This window comes from Gymnodraco acuticeps, unplaced genomic scaffold (genome assembly GCF_902827175.1).
Source record: "Gymnodraco acuticeps unplaced genomic scaffold, fGymAcu1.1, whole genome shotgun sequence".
Classification (NCBI taxonomy): Eukaryota; Metazoa; Chordata; class Actinopteri; order Perciformes; family Bathydraconidae; genus Gymnodraco; species Gymnodraco acuticeps.
The window spans coordinates 2,839-17,916 of NW_022991281.1; the positions used below are offsets into that span (position 1 = coordinate 2,839).

Genomic DNA, 15,078 nt, shown 5'->3' on the forward strand with positions numbered 1-15,078 from the left:
TACTTAATCACAGGGGGAACTGCGACGGTTGCTCTACAGGTTGAATAGAATAAAGAAGTAATAATCTGCAGTAAAGGATCAAAACAAAGTGTATAAACATGACAGACTTTGTAATGCGTGCTCGTGAGTCTAAAAAGGTGTTCACACTTTGTCTTCAGTGATACTTCCTCTGTCTGGGTTTTCTGACAAACTTCCCCTAATGGTGCCTAGTGTCAGACTGGTCATTAGTGTGAGTCCCTGAAGGCATCATCTGTGTGAACTGGAGCTAATTTGATCCTGATGTTGTGACAGTGAAGTAAACACGGAGCAGAGCGACTGGACTTTCAGGTTTCTGCTCTCTGACGCTTCAGGCAACACAAACACGTGCGTGTGTGTCTGCGTGCGTGCGTGTGTTTGTGTTTTGGGGGAAATCCTGATGAGTCATGGTTAACGTCACGCAGGTGTTTCACTCGATTCATTTTTCGTTTTCTCCTCCAGGGCGGTGGGCTGCAGAAGTGGAAACCATTAACTCTGGCTCCTGAACCACAGAGGTACACACACACACACACACACACACACACACACACACACACACACAGCGCTCTGGTTCGCCACCTTCTGAAACTAAAATGTGAGGCTTTTCTCAGTTTTATATGATCATGAAGTGAGTATTTATGGGTGTTGGATCATAGCAGATAACAAATCCGGAGACGCCCTCGAGGATATTTAGAGTTTTTCTGATGTTTTATTATGAAGGGAATATGTGTGGGTTTTAGATTGTCAGATAAATGAAGACACTTAATTTTAAGCTCTGGGACATTTTGACTCTTCTTTCTCACAGTTCTCTGATGTTTTAGCGAATCATGTGTGAAATCAATAAAACGCTCCGTGGGATTTATAGTCTTTCGGCCTTTTCTGCCTAGTTGCTCTTGTTTGATATTTTTATGAAGTGAATACTTGGATTTCAGAATATGTGTCAAATAAATAGACATCGTCATGGGCTCTAGGATATTTTGACTTGTGATTCCTCACCGTTTTATTAGGGCTGCTCGATTATGGCAAAAATCATAATCTCGATTATTTGGGTCAATAATTGATATCACGATTATTAAAAACTATTATCCATTCACTTTGAAAACATCAATTTATTGAGGAAGAAAAAAGTGAACAGTATGTTTTTAACAGTTGATTACCCTGAACTTTAAGTAGAATTCAACTAAAATTATTTATAAAAATAATCGTTTTTTTCGATTGTGTTTTCATAATCGTTGCAAGCCAAAATCGTGATTACGATGAATTGAGCAGCCCTATGTTTTATGGAGCAAATCATGCGGGACTCCTAGCCTCTTGCAGCGTTTTTTGGGTCTACTTGAGAGGAGATGTTTACGTCCCTCTGGATTCCCCAGTAAAAGGTTTTGACTAGTGATTCCTCACAGTTTTCTAATCTTTTAGACTGAACCATAAAATCGCTTAAATAAATGTGGGACTCCCAGCCTCTTGCGTCTTTCTGTGCCCGTCAGTATTCATGATATTCAGAGTTGTACGCAGGCGGAGGAGATGTTCACGTCGCTCTGGATTCCTCTCAGTCTCTATCATAAGCAGATATCTCAGCGCGGCACAGAGCGGCTCTGTTTCCTGCAGACGTACAGTAAGCGTCTGTACGGCGGGAACACTGCTGCTCTCATGCAAAGGGCAGGAAGACGGATTAAATATTCACCGGCTCGCTCACAGAACAACGCACAACAATAACCATCTTTACCCAGTGGATAAAGGGCTTTCAGTTCTTAGGGAAGCTGCTACTAACAATTAACTCATTATAGATGTATCCTGTGGGCTATAAAATAAAGAGATTATTAATATGTGTGTTAGAAATTCAAATACACACTTCATAGAGGTCAGCTTGAATATAACTGATTAATACGTTTGTTTTTTGTCCTTTTTCGTGAAGAAGTAGTATTGTGTACTTTTAAAAGTATTATTTCCTGTGAGCCCAGTCTGCTCTGATTGGTTAGCTGGCCGGCTCTGTTGTGATTGGTCAACAGCGTCGAGATGTCCCCTTAGCCTATACAATGTGTTGGAGCCAATAAGAGCACAAGTGTTTCATAGTGATGTCACCATGTTCTGGAAGTAAACAAAGGAGTCGCCAAAACCTATAGGAACACCCCCATAGAGCATAATAGGGTTTCTTTAACAAACGCAAAATATATGTATATATCATTAAAATGATTTGCTTGTTGTTTTGCAGGAAGGTGGTGGTGCTGGAGAAGAAGGAGGAGGAGGCGTTTGGCTTTGAAATCCAGGTGAGAGGATTAGCATCTGTGTTTTATCAGAGGGGGGGGGGGGGGGGGGGCCTCTGGAGTGCTTTTAACAGGATTTCTGTGATAAACTCAAGCGTCTCATCCTGAAATCCTTTAATCCGACCGTGCGTTGGGGGTCAGAGGTCACGTAGTCTCATGACTCCAGAGGAAACTCTCTGTTTCTCTCCAGGCGGTTTTTTATTTTCAGCCGCGTGGTTTTCTCACGTGTTAACCTGCAGACCATTCACAGTCTGACCGCGAAATCTCCCGATCTGTCGCCCTGCAGCGAACGCACCGTTCTTTAAATAGTAGATGTTCAGATTTATATCAGTATGTAGTGTCTCTACTTTAAAGAGTCCTCTCCTGCTGATGTTCAGGTGTACATCAGTATGTAGTGTCTCTACTTTAAAGAGTCCTCTCCTGCTGATGTTCAGGTGTACATCAGTATGTAGTGTCTCTACTTTAAAGAGTCCTCTCCTGCTGATGTTCAGGTGTATATCAGTATGTAGTGTCTCTACTTTAAAGAGTCCTCTCCTGCTGATGTTCAGATGTATATCAGTATGTAGTGTCTCTACTTTAAAGAGTCCTCTCCTGCTGACGTTCAGGTGTATATCAGTATGTAGTGTCTCTACTTTAAAGAGTCCTCTCCTGCTGATGGTCAGGTAAGAGCAGCACTGATGTAGATTGTAGGAATACTTTTTGCACAATAACTCAGTTTTGAAACTCTGATTACAAACTGAATCATGAGAGGAAGTGGTGCAGATCATATCAGCGGACATGAGGAGGCAAAACATGCAAAGTCTTCCTCTTTTCAAACAGACATAAACACACACACTATGCGCTCTAAAGTACCTGGACAGTGTGTGTGTGTGTCTGTGTGTGTGTCCCTCATTGCACTCTCACCTCTTATCAGTTATATTGGACTCTCTCCAGTCAGCAGTCCTCACTTCTCTCCTTTCCTCGGTCAGACAACGATAACCTGATTTCTTTGGACTGTATTTGTGTACATAATATTTAGTTATCTTGGAAACTGTTTACTTCCACATGAGTTTGCACGCTCTTCCTTCTTTCAGTCACCAGAGTGTATCTACAGAACACCCACACACACCCACACACACCGTATCACAACCTCACACGTTTCCTTTTCTGACTTCATCTCTGAAGCTGAGGGCCTTTCCCTCCCACACAGCTCCCACACAGCTCACACACAGCTCACACACAGCTCACACACAGCTCACACACAGCTCACACACGGCTCCCACACGGCTCACACACGGCTCACACACGGCTCGCACACAGCTCACACACAGCTCACACACAGCTCACACACAGCTCGCAAACAGCTCCCACACAGCTCCCACACAGCTCACACACAGCTCACACACAGCTCACACACAGCTCACACACAGCTCACACACAGGCCACACACGGCCCACACTCGGCTCACACTCGGCTCACACACGGCTCACACACGGCTCGCACACGGCTCGCACACGGCTCGCACACGGCTCGCACACGGCTCGCACACGGCTCGCACACGGCTCGCACACGGCTCGCACACGGCTCGCACACGGCTCGCACACGGCTCGCACACGGCTCGCACACGGCTCGCACACGGCTCGCACACAGCTCGCACACGGCTCACACACGGCTCACACACGGCTCACACACAGCTCACACACAGCTCGCACACAGCTCGCACACAGCTCACACACGGCTCACACACAGCTCACACACAGGCTCACACACAGCTCACACACAGCTCACACACAGCTCACACACAGCTCAAAGTATCACACGCTGAAGTGTTGTCACTAAAACTCAGATCCATGTTTGACTGTTTGGAAACATTTGCAAAGATTCAGAGCACTTCCTGCTCGGCCGCTTGCAAGATAAACTTATAACCCACGCAAATATAGCCGACAGGCAAATATCCTTTTTTTGCATACTGGACCCTGAACTCAGCACCAGAGACTGGAGACGCTCAGAGTGACATCACTTCCTGTAGGAAGGGCGGGAACATCCAATCAGAAATAGAAACAAAGCAGCCTTTCCTCCCAGAAGCAAATTCATAATAGGAAGAAAGAAGAAGTGCTCGGATCTCCAAGTAAAAATGGCAAAAATAAAGTTTAAAAAAAACCCTCATTAAAGTAGAAGTCCTGCATTCAAAATATTGGCATCTTCGATAATAATAATGTCTTCTTTAAGTTGTTTTAGGGGGACTTCACAGCATCTGTCAAGGTGCTGCGGTACAGAAATAGTCTCTCAATGTACTTATAGACTCTTCTTGCAATATCTCTATTTTATTTGTATTTACCTGCACTGTTTTATTTGTTATATGTTGCTCTGTTGGAGGAGCCTGTGACTTCAGTTTTTCATCGACATATCTACGCTGTGGCTGCTGTACTAATAACAAAGCCTTGGAGCTTGAATAGTCAAAAGGGAGGCTGTGGCTCAGTGGGGCAGTGTGTGGGTAAAAGCGTCTAACAGGTGACATGTGATGTAATGTGTTAATAGATGTTGGATAAGTTGACAGCACGGTCCCTGTGAAGTGAAATGAAATGTTGCAGCAGAAGAAAGCCTTAGTAAAGAGTGCGTGTTGTCTCTCCTCAGACGTACGGGCTGCACCATGAGGACCAGAACTCGGTGGAGATGTGCACGTTTGTGTGCAAAGTGCACGAGGACAGCCCGGCGCAGGAGGCGGGACTTAAAGTCGGTGAGTTTCTGTGATGAAAGCCTAAAATAACCTGAACTGTGTGTGCGTGTGCGTGGTGTGTAAATACGCCCTCTCATTTTCCAGTCAACAAGCGACTCAGTGTGTGTGTGCGTGTGTATTTCCAGACGACACCTCTCTGACACCTCCTCTCACCAAAGTGCCTAAAACAGAAGAGCAAACACAACCGCTCGGTTTTAGAGGAAGTTATATTTTTATTTGGAAAACGTCACTCGTCTGTTTTGGAAAATGTGACGGCCAGGTTTTAAAAAGAGGAAATATTTCACAAGTTCCTTCACCTGTTTAGATCCGTTCTTCTTTTGATTGTGTCTAGTGTATCGGTGTGACCGATACAATGGAGCGCTTACTGAGGCATGACATTCACTGTCTGCCCGACGGGGTTTTATATTATCAAACATAGCATTTGAACACGTAATGCTTCGTACACACACTCAAAAGACTCAGTCACTAAGTAAAGCACTAAGTCTAATTTTAAGGTTCTTGTACTTTGCTTAAGTCCTTTTGATATAGTGTTACTTCTGCTCCACCGCAGCTCATCTGTTGATATGAAGTACTTATAGATTATTTCTTCCACGCACTCGAGAGGGATTGTGAATATCCTCACATGCTTTTACTAATTGTAATCGCTCTCCAACTTGCTGTCATTGAAGTGAAGAAATGATCCCACTCAAACCAAAACTATCCTGTAAAATAAGAACAAACCTGCATCAGGTTTAGTCAGCAGTGGCGGCGCTGGGGTATGGCTGGGGTAGGCTACAGCCATACCAAGAAATGGCTTAGCCCTACCTTAGCCTGACCATGTTAAAGTATGTTAAAGTGAGCATGTTGAGAACACGGATTGCGAAAATCTACCGGTCGTGTCCATAACACACAAACTGATCCTGCTTTAACAACAAGTGCACGTTACTGATATGGTTGAGACCATTCGGGCTTATGCTAGAGGGGTGCAAGGAATAGTCTAAGTAGTGGGGGAGTTTTATACACTAAAGGTGTGGAAATCAGCGCGGCCGCGGTCAGATCAAAATGCCTCCGAATGCAATTTGAATAGACCTACAGCCAATCAGAGCAGAGGGTCTGCTGCGTCATGCATTACTGATTCATCACGTTCACAGTGAAAAGTCCCCAAACTCGCGCCGAGTAAATTGCAGACAGACAGCAGAACTTCTAGGATTAATTGTATATTTCGGATGGATAGATTTGTTCTTAAACGCCCTCGCATTGAGGTACAAGTCGAACAGGTGCCAGAGTCACACGACCCACCTGAAGAGTGCATAGTGAGTTTTGAATATATTTTGTAATAGTAATTTGAAAAAGTGTTTTGTATGAAAATAGAGACACAGGCCACCTGTTGTGTGCTGTGTCTGTCTCTCTCTGTTTACCTGTGTCTCTGTCAGTCTCTCTCTCTCTCTCTCTCTCTCTCTCTCTCTCTCTCTCTCTCTCTCTCTCTCTCTCTCTCTCTCTCTCTCTCTCTCTCTCGCTGTGTCAATTATATATGCTGCCAACTGTTCTTGTTTCTGCCGCTGCGTAGCATGTTGTAACAACGTGGAATTAGCAGAATAGGCTATTGTATTGTTTAACTCACACCTGTTGCTCTCGATGTAATTTAGCTGATAAAAGGAGACCAATAAAAGCTAATAAAAGCCTCACGCTTGGCGTTTCACTGTCAAGGTGCGATATAGCGTGTATGTAATTACATTACATATACTGACTTGAGCCCCACCACTGTATGGGTTAGCCCTACCATAGGTTACCCAACACAAATACTCTGGCGCCGCCACTGGCAGTGGGACAAAGTATCTGGGATGCACCCCCAACAAAGTATGCTTTTAGAGTCTCTTTAAGAGTTTTAAGCTTGTTTTGATTATTATCCGGACGCAATGGTGCAATAATGTTAAGGATGATTGATTCTGTCCCCTGCTTAGTGATGGGTGCACAAAGTGGCTTTAAACAACGTTAAAATAGCTAAAAACTTCCCTATTTCTTGATGTGCGGACATGATCAAAAGGCAGCATCTTAAAATCAATACTGCCTTGCCAGGATACTCAGAAAAAGTTAACTGTATTCCCTTATAGTCGCAAAAATAAGACTTATTCAGATGACTGTTACATTTCTAAAATGAGGTTCCTGTTCTCCTTTTGTCTGGTGATGGCTTCTCACAGTGAGAATGTGAGGCTGGACATCGTGTTATTGAGCAGCTCAGCGGTCTATACACTGTCTCTGGGTTTAACCTCGTTGACCTCAGTCTAACGTCTCCGTCACTAAAGGAGGAAGAGGACCCTGCTCCTCTTCCTCCATCAAACCTTCAGTTTCACTTCCTACATTCCTCACATGTCTCTCCGATTGTCCTCACGCCTCTCTGACTGCATCACATGGCGCTGGGGTTTGAAAGAGCAGAATAAAAGCTTTGTGCAGAAACCTCACAAAGACTTCTGAGTTCACACCACATATATAAATACACGCACGCACACACGTGGCTTTTTTTAAGACATGCTGCAGTTCATTAATCAGCCACGTCTTCACATTTGTGCTGCACATGTCGACGTTTCATGCAATCAAACAATCAATCCTGCAGCAGTAAATGAAGTGCATGCTGACCGTGTGTGTGTGTGTGTGTGTGTGTGTGTGTGTGTGTGTGTGTGTGTGTGTGTGATGTGTGTGTGTGTGTGGTGTGTGTGGTGTGTGTGTGTGGTGTGTGTGTGTGTGTGTGTGTGTGTGTGTGTGTGTGGGTGTGTGTGTGTGTGTGTGTGTGTGTGTGTGCAGGGGACACCATCTCCAGTGTGAACGAGGAGACGGTGGAGGGATTTCGGCACAAGGAGATCGTGCAGCTCATCAGAGCATGCGGAAACACACTCAGGTACACACTCACAAAAAAGCTGAAGCGATATGACTTTTAATAAAACAACTCAACCGTCTGATCCTGTAGGAAAACGTCTTGAAAGGCATTGAAGCAAAAACGGTTAAGTAAGGCTCTTCTGTTCTTAGTTTACCTTGAAATAAGGGCCATAATTGGTCTGTCTTGAAATGCAAATCCTTGGGAAGTAGGATGCCATACATCGTTCATTTCTGTGAAGCTGTCGTATCCCCTTTGAGTGTATGCTGACTGAAAGAAACTGTCACAAATGGACCAGTTTTAAGCCACATTTTAACCGTTTTCTGACTTTTTTTTAACCAGATGAAAGAGTTTAGTGATGGGACGTCTGGATCTGAACTTATCAGAGAAAGCTAACATTAGCCTTTAGCTCGTAGCCGCGCTGTCCACTGGAGAAACACTGATTTTTAACATGAAGCTGATTTATTCAGTGTGTTTCTACTCATCGAGTCATTCGTTTTAGAGGCAAGTTTTTAGGATAATTCAGCCTCTTCTAAAAGTTCTGTACATGTTGGGAAATCAGAAACGAGATGACAGTGTTAGCCTTTAGCTCGTAGCCCCTCTGGAGAAACACAGATTTTTAACATAAGACTGCTTTAATCAGCAGGTCTGTTTGATTTGAAGAGGATGCTACTTCTTACATTTGCCTCCAGTTAAATCTTCCTACGTCTGGATCTGAAGTTCTCAGAGAAACAAGCTGAGCTAACGTTAGCCGAACAGCGTGTAGGGAGAAATGCTGACTTTGAACGTCAATCTGCGAAATAACTTCCAACAATTGACCTTTTATTCCCGAATTTAAGTACATGTTATGTTCCACGGCTTATTTTGACCTCCAAAGCGGAGACTGAATGAACAAGTTGTAGAAACTTGGTTAAAGTTATGGACTTTCCCATCATGTAATGTCTGTTTCACACCGACTGCTCGTGTTTTGTGCTGTTGCGATTATCAAAGGGAAGAAGTGGCCTCTGGCTGTGAGAAATTCACATTTCATAGTTGAACTGCTGGGTTTCGCTCGGGAACAAGAAGACGTTATTTATAGAAGCGGCTGCAGGCGGGGTGAGCGGCAGGTCGGAGCGGCGGGAAACTTTCTGAAATATCAGAGCGTCTGACAAAGACTTTAAAAGTAGTTAAACTGGTTAGTAGAATTACAGGCTGCAAACAAACATCCCTGCCCTCTCATTGTGGAGAAGTATTCAACATTTAGGGTGCAAAATGTGTAATGAGCACCTTGCTGAGAAAAACATCCGCAGACAATTATTTTAAATATTTAGGATGGCCACCAGGAAGCAGTTTTTCACTCAGATTTTCTATAATTTGTATTTTAACTTTGATTTGCTGCCCCTCTTTCGAAACTTCTTTGTAGATAAGTTGACTTTATATATGTAAAGCTAATTTAAAGACGCATTTCTTCCTTTTCATGCAAACATTTTGGATGTTTGGGGGGATTTATTCTCGATCATGAGCCTTTTTTCCCCAGCGTCTCACTTGTTGACATGACAAAATGTTATAAAAATAAAATTGCCCTTGCCAGTTTCTCTTAAGTCCAAAGATATTCACTTTAGTATGATTTATAAAAGCCTTTAAACTCCAGATTGATAGGCATTTAAAGATGTTTTTTGGGGCGTGAAGAATGGATTTAATAACGGTTGCAGCACTATTTCTAAGCATTTCTGAGGATGCACACTGTCCGCTTAAACGTCTAAAAATAATCAAGAGATTTCGTTCTTTAATGTATTTTTTTGTGTTCATTTGATAGAGAACCCTTTCTAAAGCACCTCGACATGTCTGAGGGATTTGAGTTGAGTGCTCTTTCTCTCCGCTGCTCGTAAAAGATTAAAAGCAGAATTAGCGCCTGTAAAAAAAACGTGAAGTGAACCGCACGTTTTACAGACTCAAAAAAGTGTTAGTTGTTAAAGTGAGAACGAGTAATTCAAAGTGACGCGTCTGCAGTGGAAATTATTTATTTGTCCCGCTGTCGTAAACGTTTCACACCAGATTAACGCAGACAGCCTTTCATCACTTCATTCAATCCCTGTTTGTAGTTTTTACAAGTGCTTCCTGTTACGCACACATGCTGCTTGCACACGCATTAGAAAATGGATTCTCGTACAAAACAAAAAAAGGACAGGAAATATAAAGAAAACCCATAATTTGAACACAGATTCCGACGCCTCAATAGAAAAGCCTTTCATGACTTTATTACTCTTAGTTTTCTGCCGTTGTAGTTTTTATTAGTGGTTCCTGTCACAGAGGCGAAGTCCCGCCCTTCTGCTTCCGACTCATGGGACCTTATTTCTGAAAATGATGTATTGAAGTCAATGGAGAGAGAACGTATCTTTCGATCCCGTTTGAATTGTGCCACGAATTACACATATGATGTTTGTCAACTTAAAAAATAATTTCCAAGTGAAAAAAGTCAGTTTAGAACGATGAAAAATATGCAACTAGAAAGACTACAAATCCCAGAGTCCCATTTTGACTTGTAAAATTATCTTTTAAATTGACAACCATCATATGTGTAATTCGTGGCACTCTATATGTGCATGCTGCTTGTACATGCCTATACTAACATTACGTAGTTATTTTTGTACGAAATACGGGAACAACAAAAACATAAACGCATATTTTGCATACAGATTCCCACAAAGCCTTTCATGACTTCTGTATTCTCAGCTTTCTGCGCTTTAGGTCCTTCCTTTGACGTTTGCAAGCCGCTTGTGAATACAAAAGGGAAGAGGACACCTGACGACAGATCTCTACATATTGTGGATTCGTAGTAAAAGTGTCTGCATGTGCCCCCCCCCCCCCCCCCCCTCGTGAAAAGCCTTTAATCTGTGTTCCAACCCTTGTAGTTGGTGTTGGTGCTTCCTCCTGACTCGTGTTTCCTCTGGTTCACAGGCTGGAGACGGTTTACAGCGACTCCATCCGGAAAGCGGAGATGGAGGCTCGGCTGCAGTATCTGAAGGTGAGACTTCGAATGGAGAGAAAATGTCCATCTGGTTTCTCAAAGTCTAAGATAATGTCTGAAAACATTCACTTTGATGCGATCGTTAACAGAGAAATGCTGGTTTGGCACAACGAGGGTTCATGTTGTGATGAAGCGCACTGGCAGCTGAACGTGTCCATATTAAATGAGAGTTGGCATCTATTTGTAGCTGCTTTCATAGATCGAACCATCATGAAAGTGACTCGACGTGTCTGATGGATTTGACTTGAGCGCTGCTTCTAAAAGAGTAAAGCAGAGTTATCAGGAAAGTTTGTCAGCGTGTTGCATTCTGCATATAGAAACCCCCCCCCCATGAACACCTGTCTCCCCCCAGCTCCTCCTCAGCTCCACATGTCTCCCCTCAGCTCCTCCTCAGCTCCACCTGTCTCCCCCCAGCTCCTCTTGTCTCACCCTCAGCTCCTCTTATCTCCCCCCCAGCTCCTCCTGTCTCCCCCCAGCTCCTCCTCAGCTCCACCTGTCTCCCCCCAGCTCCACCTGTCTCCCCCCAGCTCCACCTGTCTCCCCCCAGCTCCTCCTGTCTCACCCTCAGCTCCTCTTATCTCCCCCCCAGCTCCACATGTCTCCCCCCAGCTCCTCCTCAGCTCCACCTGTCTCCCCCCAGCTCCGCTTGTCTCACCCTCAGCTCCTCTTATCTCCCCCCCAGCTCCTCCTGTCTCCCCCCAGCTCCTCCTCAGCTCCACCTGTCTCCCCCCAGCTCCACCTGTCTCCCCCCAGCTCCACCTGTCTCCCCCCAGCTCCTCCTGTCTCACCCTCAGCTCCTCTTATCTCCCCCCCAGCTCCACCTGTCTCCCCTCAGCTCCTCCTGTCTCCCCCCAGCTCCTCCTGTCTCACCCTCAGCTCCTCTTATCTCCCCCCCAGCTCCACCTGTCTCCCCCCAGCTCCTCCTGTCTCACCCTCAGCTCCTCTTATCTCCCCCCAGCTCCACCTGTCTCCCCCTCAGCTCCTCCTGTCTCCCCCTTAGCTCCTCCTGTCTCCCCCTCAGCTCCTCCTGTCTCCCCCTCAGCTCCTCCTGTCTCCCCCTCAGCTCCTCCTGTCTCCCCCCCCAGCTCCTCCTGTCTCCCCCTCAGCTCCTCCTGTCTCCCCCTCAGCTCCACCTGTTGATCAGCAGTCGGCTGTTTTTAAAAGATCTTCATGCACAGATTGCAGCAGCTGGTTCTCTCTAATCCCTACACACACACACACACACACACACACACACACACACACACACACACACACACACACACACACTAATCCAGTGTTCCACAGATTAACCTGCTGCTGCTCTCTCCACTATTGCAACATGTTCATTTCTCACTAAGTGTGACTTATCTGTGGACTCGCATGTTGGAGAGGGAGGGAGAGAGGGAGGGAGAGAGAGAGAGAGAGGGAGAGAGGGGGGGAGGAGAGGAGGAGAGGGAGGGGGAGTCACGAGAGAGTCTGCTGCAGTCACATTATTGCATGTTGGGATCGTGCAGTTAGTTTCTTGTTGACCACAGCTTAGCTTGTTGAATGCCGAGTTGGTATCGTTTGTTCTTTTAGTGTTTCGTCGCTTTGAAAAGTTGTAAACCAAATAATGACATCCTTCCCTTTTTACAGCATTGTTTCATTAGATTTACTCGGGCGTGATTTAGTCGCCATCATTCACAATATCCACGTCTTCCTTTTGCAGCAAACACTTCACGAGAAATGGGACGAGTATCGCTCTCTGATGGTTCAGGAGCAGAGGCTGGTGCATGGTGAGTAACACGTCACTCTCTTAAAATGTCCAATCGGGATGGAAATATAATTATAATAATACGAATATAAATAAATAAATTGAAAAGATAATACATTTACAACACAGGTAGTCCAAGTGCTTGAAAAGGCATGTCCATTACATTACATTTAGCTGACGCTTTTATCCAAAGCGACAATAAGTGCATTCGACCAACGAGATGCAAACTAGAAGAAAACAGAATCTTTAAATAAGAAGATGGATTCAGGTGGATTTCAACAATCCTGTGGGAGACAGGACCACAGCAACAGGATCATCCATGACTCCGGATCCCGGCGTATATAGACACCAAAAAGAAAGACATTTGGGGAAGCTGGGTTAATCGGAACATGAGAGTACACAGGTATAGACAGAGAGAAGGAAGAAGTAAGATGTCCCCCGACAAACTAAGCCTATATCAGCAAAACTAGGGGCTGAATCTAATCAGCCCTAACTATAAGCTTTATCAAAAAGGAAGGTCTTGAGCGCACTCTTAAAAACGAATAGGGTGTCTGCCGCCCGAACACAAACTGGAAGCTGATTCCACAAATGTGGAGCTTGATAAGAAAAGGCTCTGGCTCCCATTGTACTTTTAGAGACTCTAGGAACAACCAACAACCCTGCATTCTTGGAACGCAATGCCCTAGTAGGACAGTAGGGTATAATGAGTTATCTACTCTGATATTGGAAGAGTATTTTCTGAACAACAATAAAAAAAAAGCCTCTCCACTCCCCTCTCTCTTTAGGCATCGTCCTGAGCGACGCGGCGGTGTACGAGTCCCTGGAGTCGGCGGGGGTGTACGGCAGCGTGGGGACCCCGAGTCCTGCGGAGAACCGCTCGCTCCGCTGCAGCTCCGGCTCCACCAGCAGCGTCCAGAGCACCAACACCATAGAGGAGGAGCCGCTGTACAGCCGCCTGCAGAGGCCCGACGCCGCCGCCCCCCCCACGGACAGGAAGCTGAGGGTCCGCCCCGTCAGCGAGCTCTTCTCCAGCACCAAGACCAACCTCACCCGCAGCGCCAGCACCCGCAGCTACCTGAGGGGGGGGGGGCAACACGGCGGGGGAGAAGCAGGGAGGGTTCACCCAGAGGAAACCCAAGCAGAAGAGCTTCCGCAGGACACTCCTCAAGTTCATCCCGGGTCTGAACCGGCCTCTGGAAGAGGAGGAGAGCAAGCTGTGACCCCACTGGGGATCCTCCGACACCACGTGGTGCAGCAGGGAGGTGCTTCATGACTCAAGTCTGTCCTTCTGAGCCGCCTGACACTGAACCAACCAGAGACGACTGCAGCTGTACATACTTGTCACTTTCCAGAAGAATAAGGAGTTGCATTATGGGACATGTGTGCAGCAGGAAGAAGCCTCATAAAGAGTTGCATCATGGGACATGTGAGGATGGTGTTTAGGACTGAAGTCTGTCTCTGCCTCCCCTGACCCAAAGAGAGGAGACGCCAAAGACTGCAGCTGTATATAGCTTTTTGTTCTTTAAGTTATTTAATTTATTGTCTTCGTCATGTACAGATTTTTTTTACTGCATGCCCCGTCTTTTATTGTGAGCAGATTCTACGTTTTTCTAAGATTTGAAATCGTCTTTAGATTCAGTCATCGTTTCCTGAAAATAAAAATATGTGTCATTTCCATTTTGTGCAGGAGAAGCTGTTTTTGTTGCCACAGCAGTTAGTGGGAACCGGCGCTGCCAAACTCTCAATGTGTTTGTGATTTCCTCCGACGTGTGATTCCTCTTCTTCTTTTAAATATAGCAGCTGTTCACACGCGAGTTCTGGAGGTTAGCGTCTGGTCTCGGCTGCTCGGAGGCTCTTTGTGGTGGAGGTGTGCAGAAAGGAGCCCGTTGTATCGGCTCTGACGCGCAGTATTGTTGCAGCGCAGAGAGGAATGTGCCGAGAAAGGCTTGACCCGAAATACCAAACACAACTGTGTGTGTGTGTGTGTGTGTGTGTGTAGTGTGTGTGTGTGTGTGTGTGTGTGTGTGTGTGTGTGTGTGTGTGTGTGTGTGTGTGTGTGTGTGTGTGTGTGTGTGTGTGTGTGTGTGTGTGTGTGTGTGTGTGTGTGTGTGTGTGTGTGTGTGTGTGTGTGTGTGGTGTGTGGTGTGTGTGTGTGTGCATGAGGTCATGTGGTCACTTTCTCCTCGTTGAGCCCTTTTGTTGCAGATGATGGTGAGCGATGGTATGCAGCCATGTGTCCGAGCCCCCAACTGCTACTGGAGGGGGGGGGGGGCATTGTTATGCAAGCATGCCGGTGCTTTGGGTTCAGAGCGAGTAACGAGGGGTGGTTATTCAGGAGGGTACACTAAAGACGGAGTGAGTGAAGGGGCCGTTGAGCAGAGACAGAGGGCCCAAACACTGAGATCTGCAGTTAAAGGAAGTATTCAGGCGCTTTACACGAGTTAAAGTACTCGTACTACACTGTCTGTATTGAAGTTAAATGTGTTAAACTTAGAA

At 45.6% G+C, this 15,078-nt stretch overlaps 1 protein-coding gene across 1 annotated transcript; it reads left to right on the top strand.

Moving 5' to 3' along the window:
* Window positions 1-477: 477 nt before the first annotated feature.
* Window positions 478-14,259, top strand: tamalin (trafficking regulator and scaffold protein tamalin; the record flags this gene model as incomplete). The annotated part of the gene is given in 8 exon segments (XM_034239859.1): window positions 478-530; window positions 2,225-2,279; window positions 4,890-4,992; window positions 7,771-7,864; window positions 10,778-10,844; window positions 12,538-12,604; window positions 13,368-13,665; window positions 13,667-14,259. Coding segments are annotated over 8 exon segments (873 nt in total), but the record flags the coding sequence as incomplete, so codon positions are not given.
* Window positions 14,260-15,078: the final 819 nt, after the last annotated feature.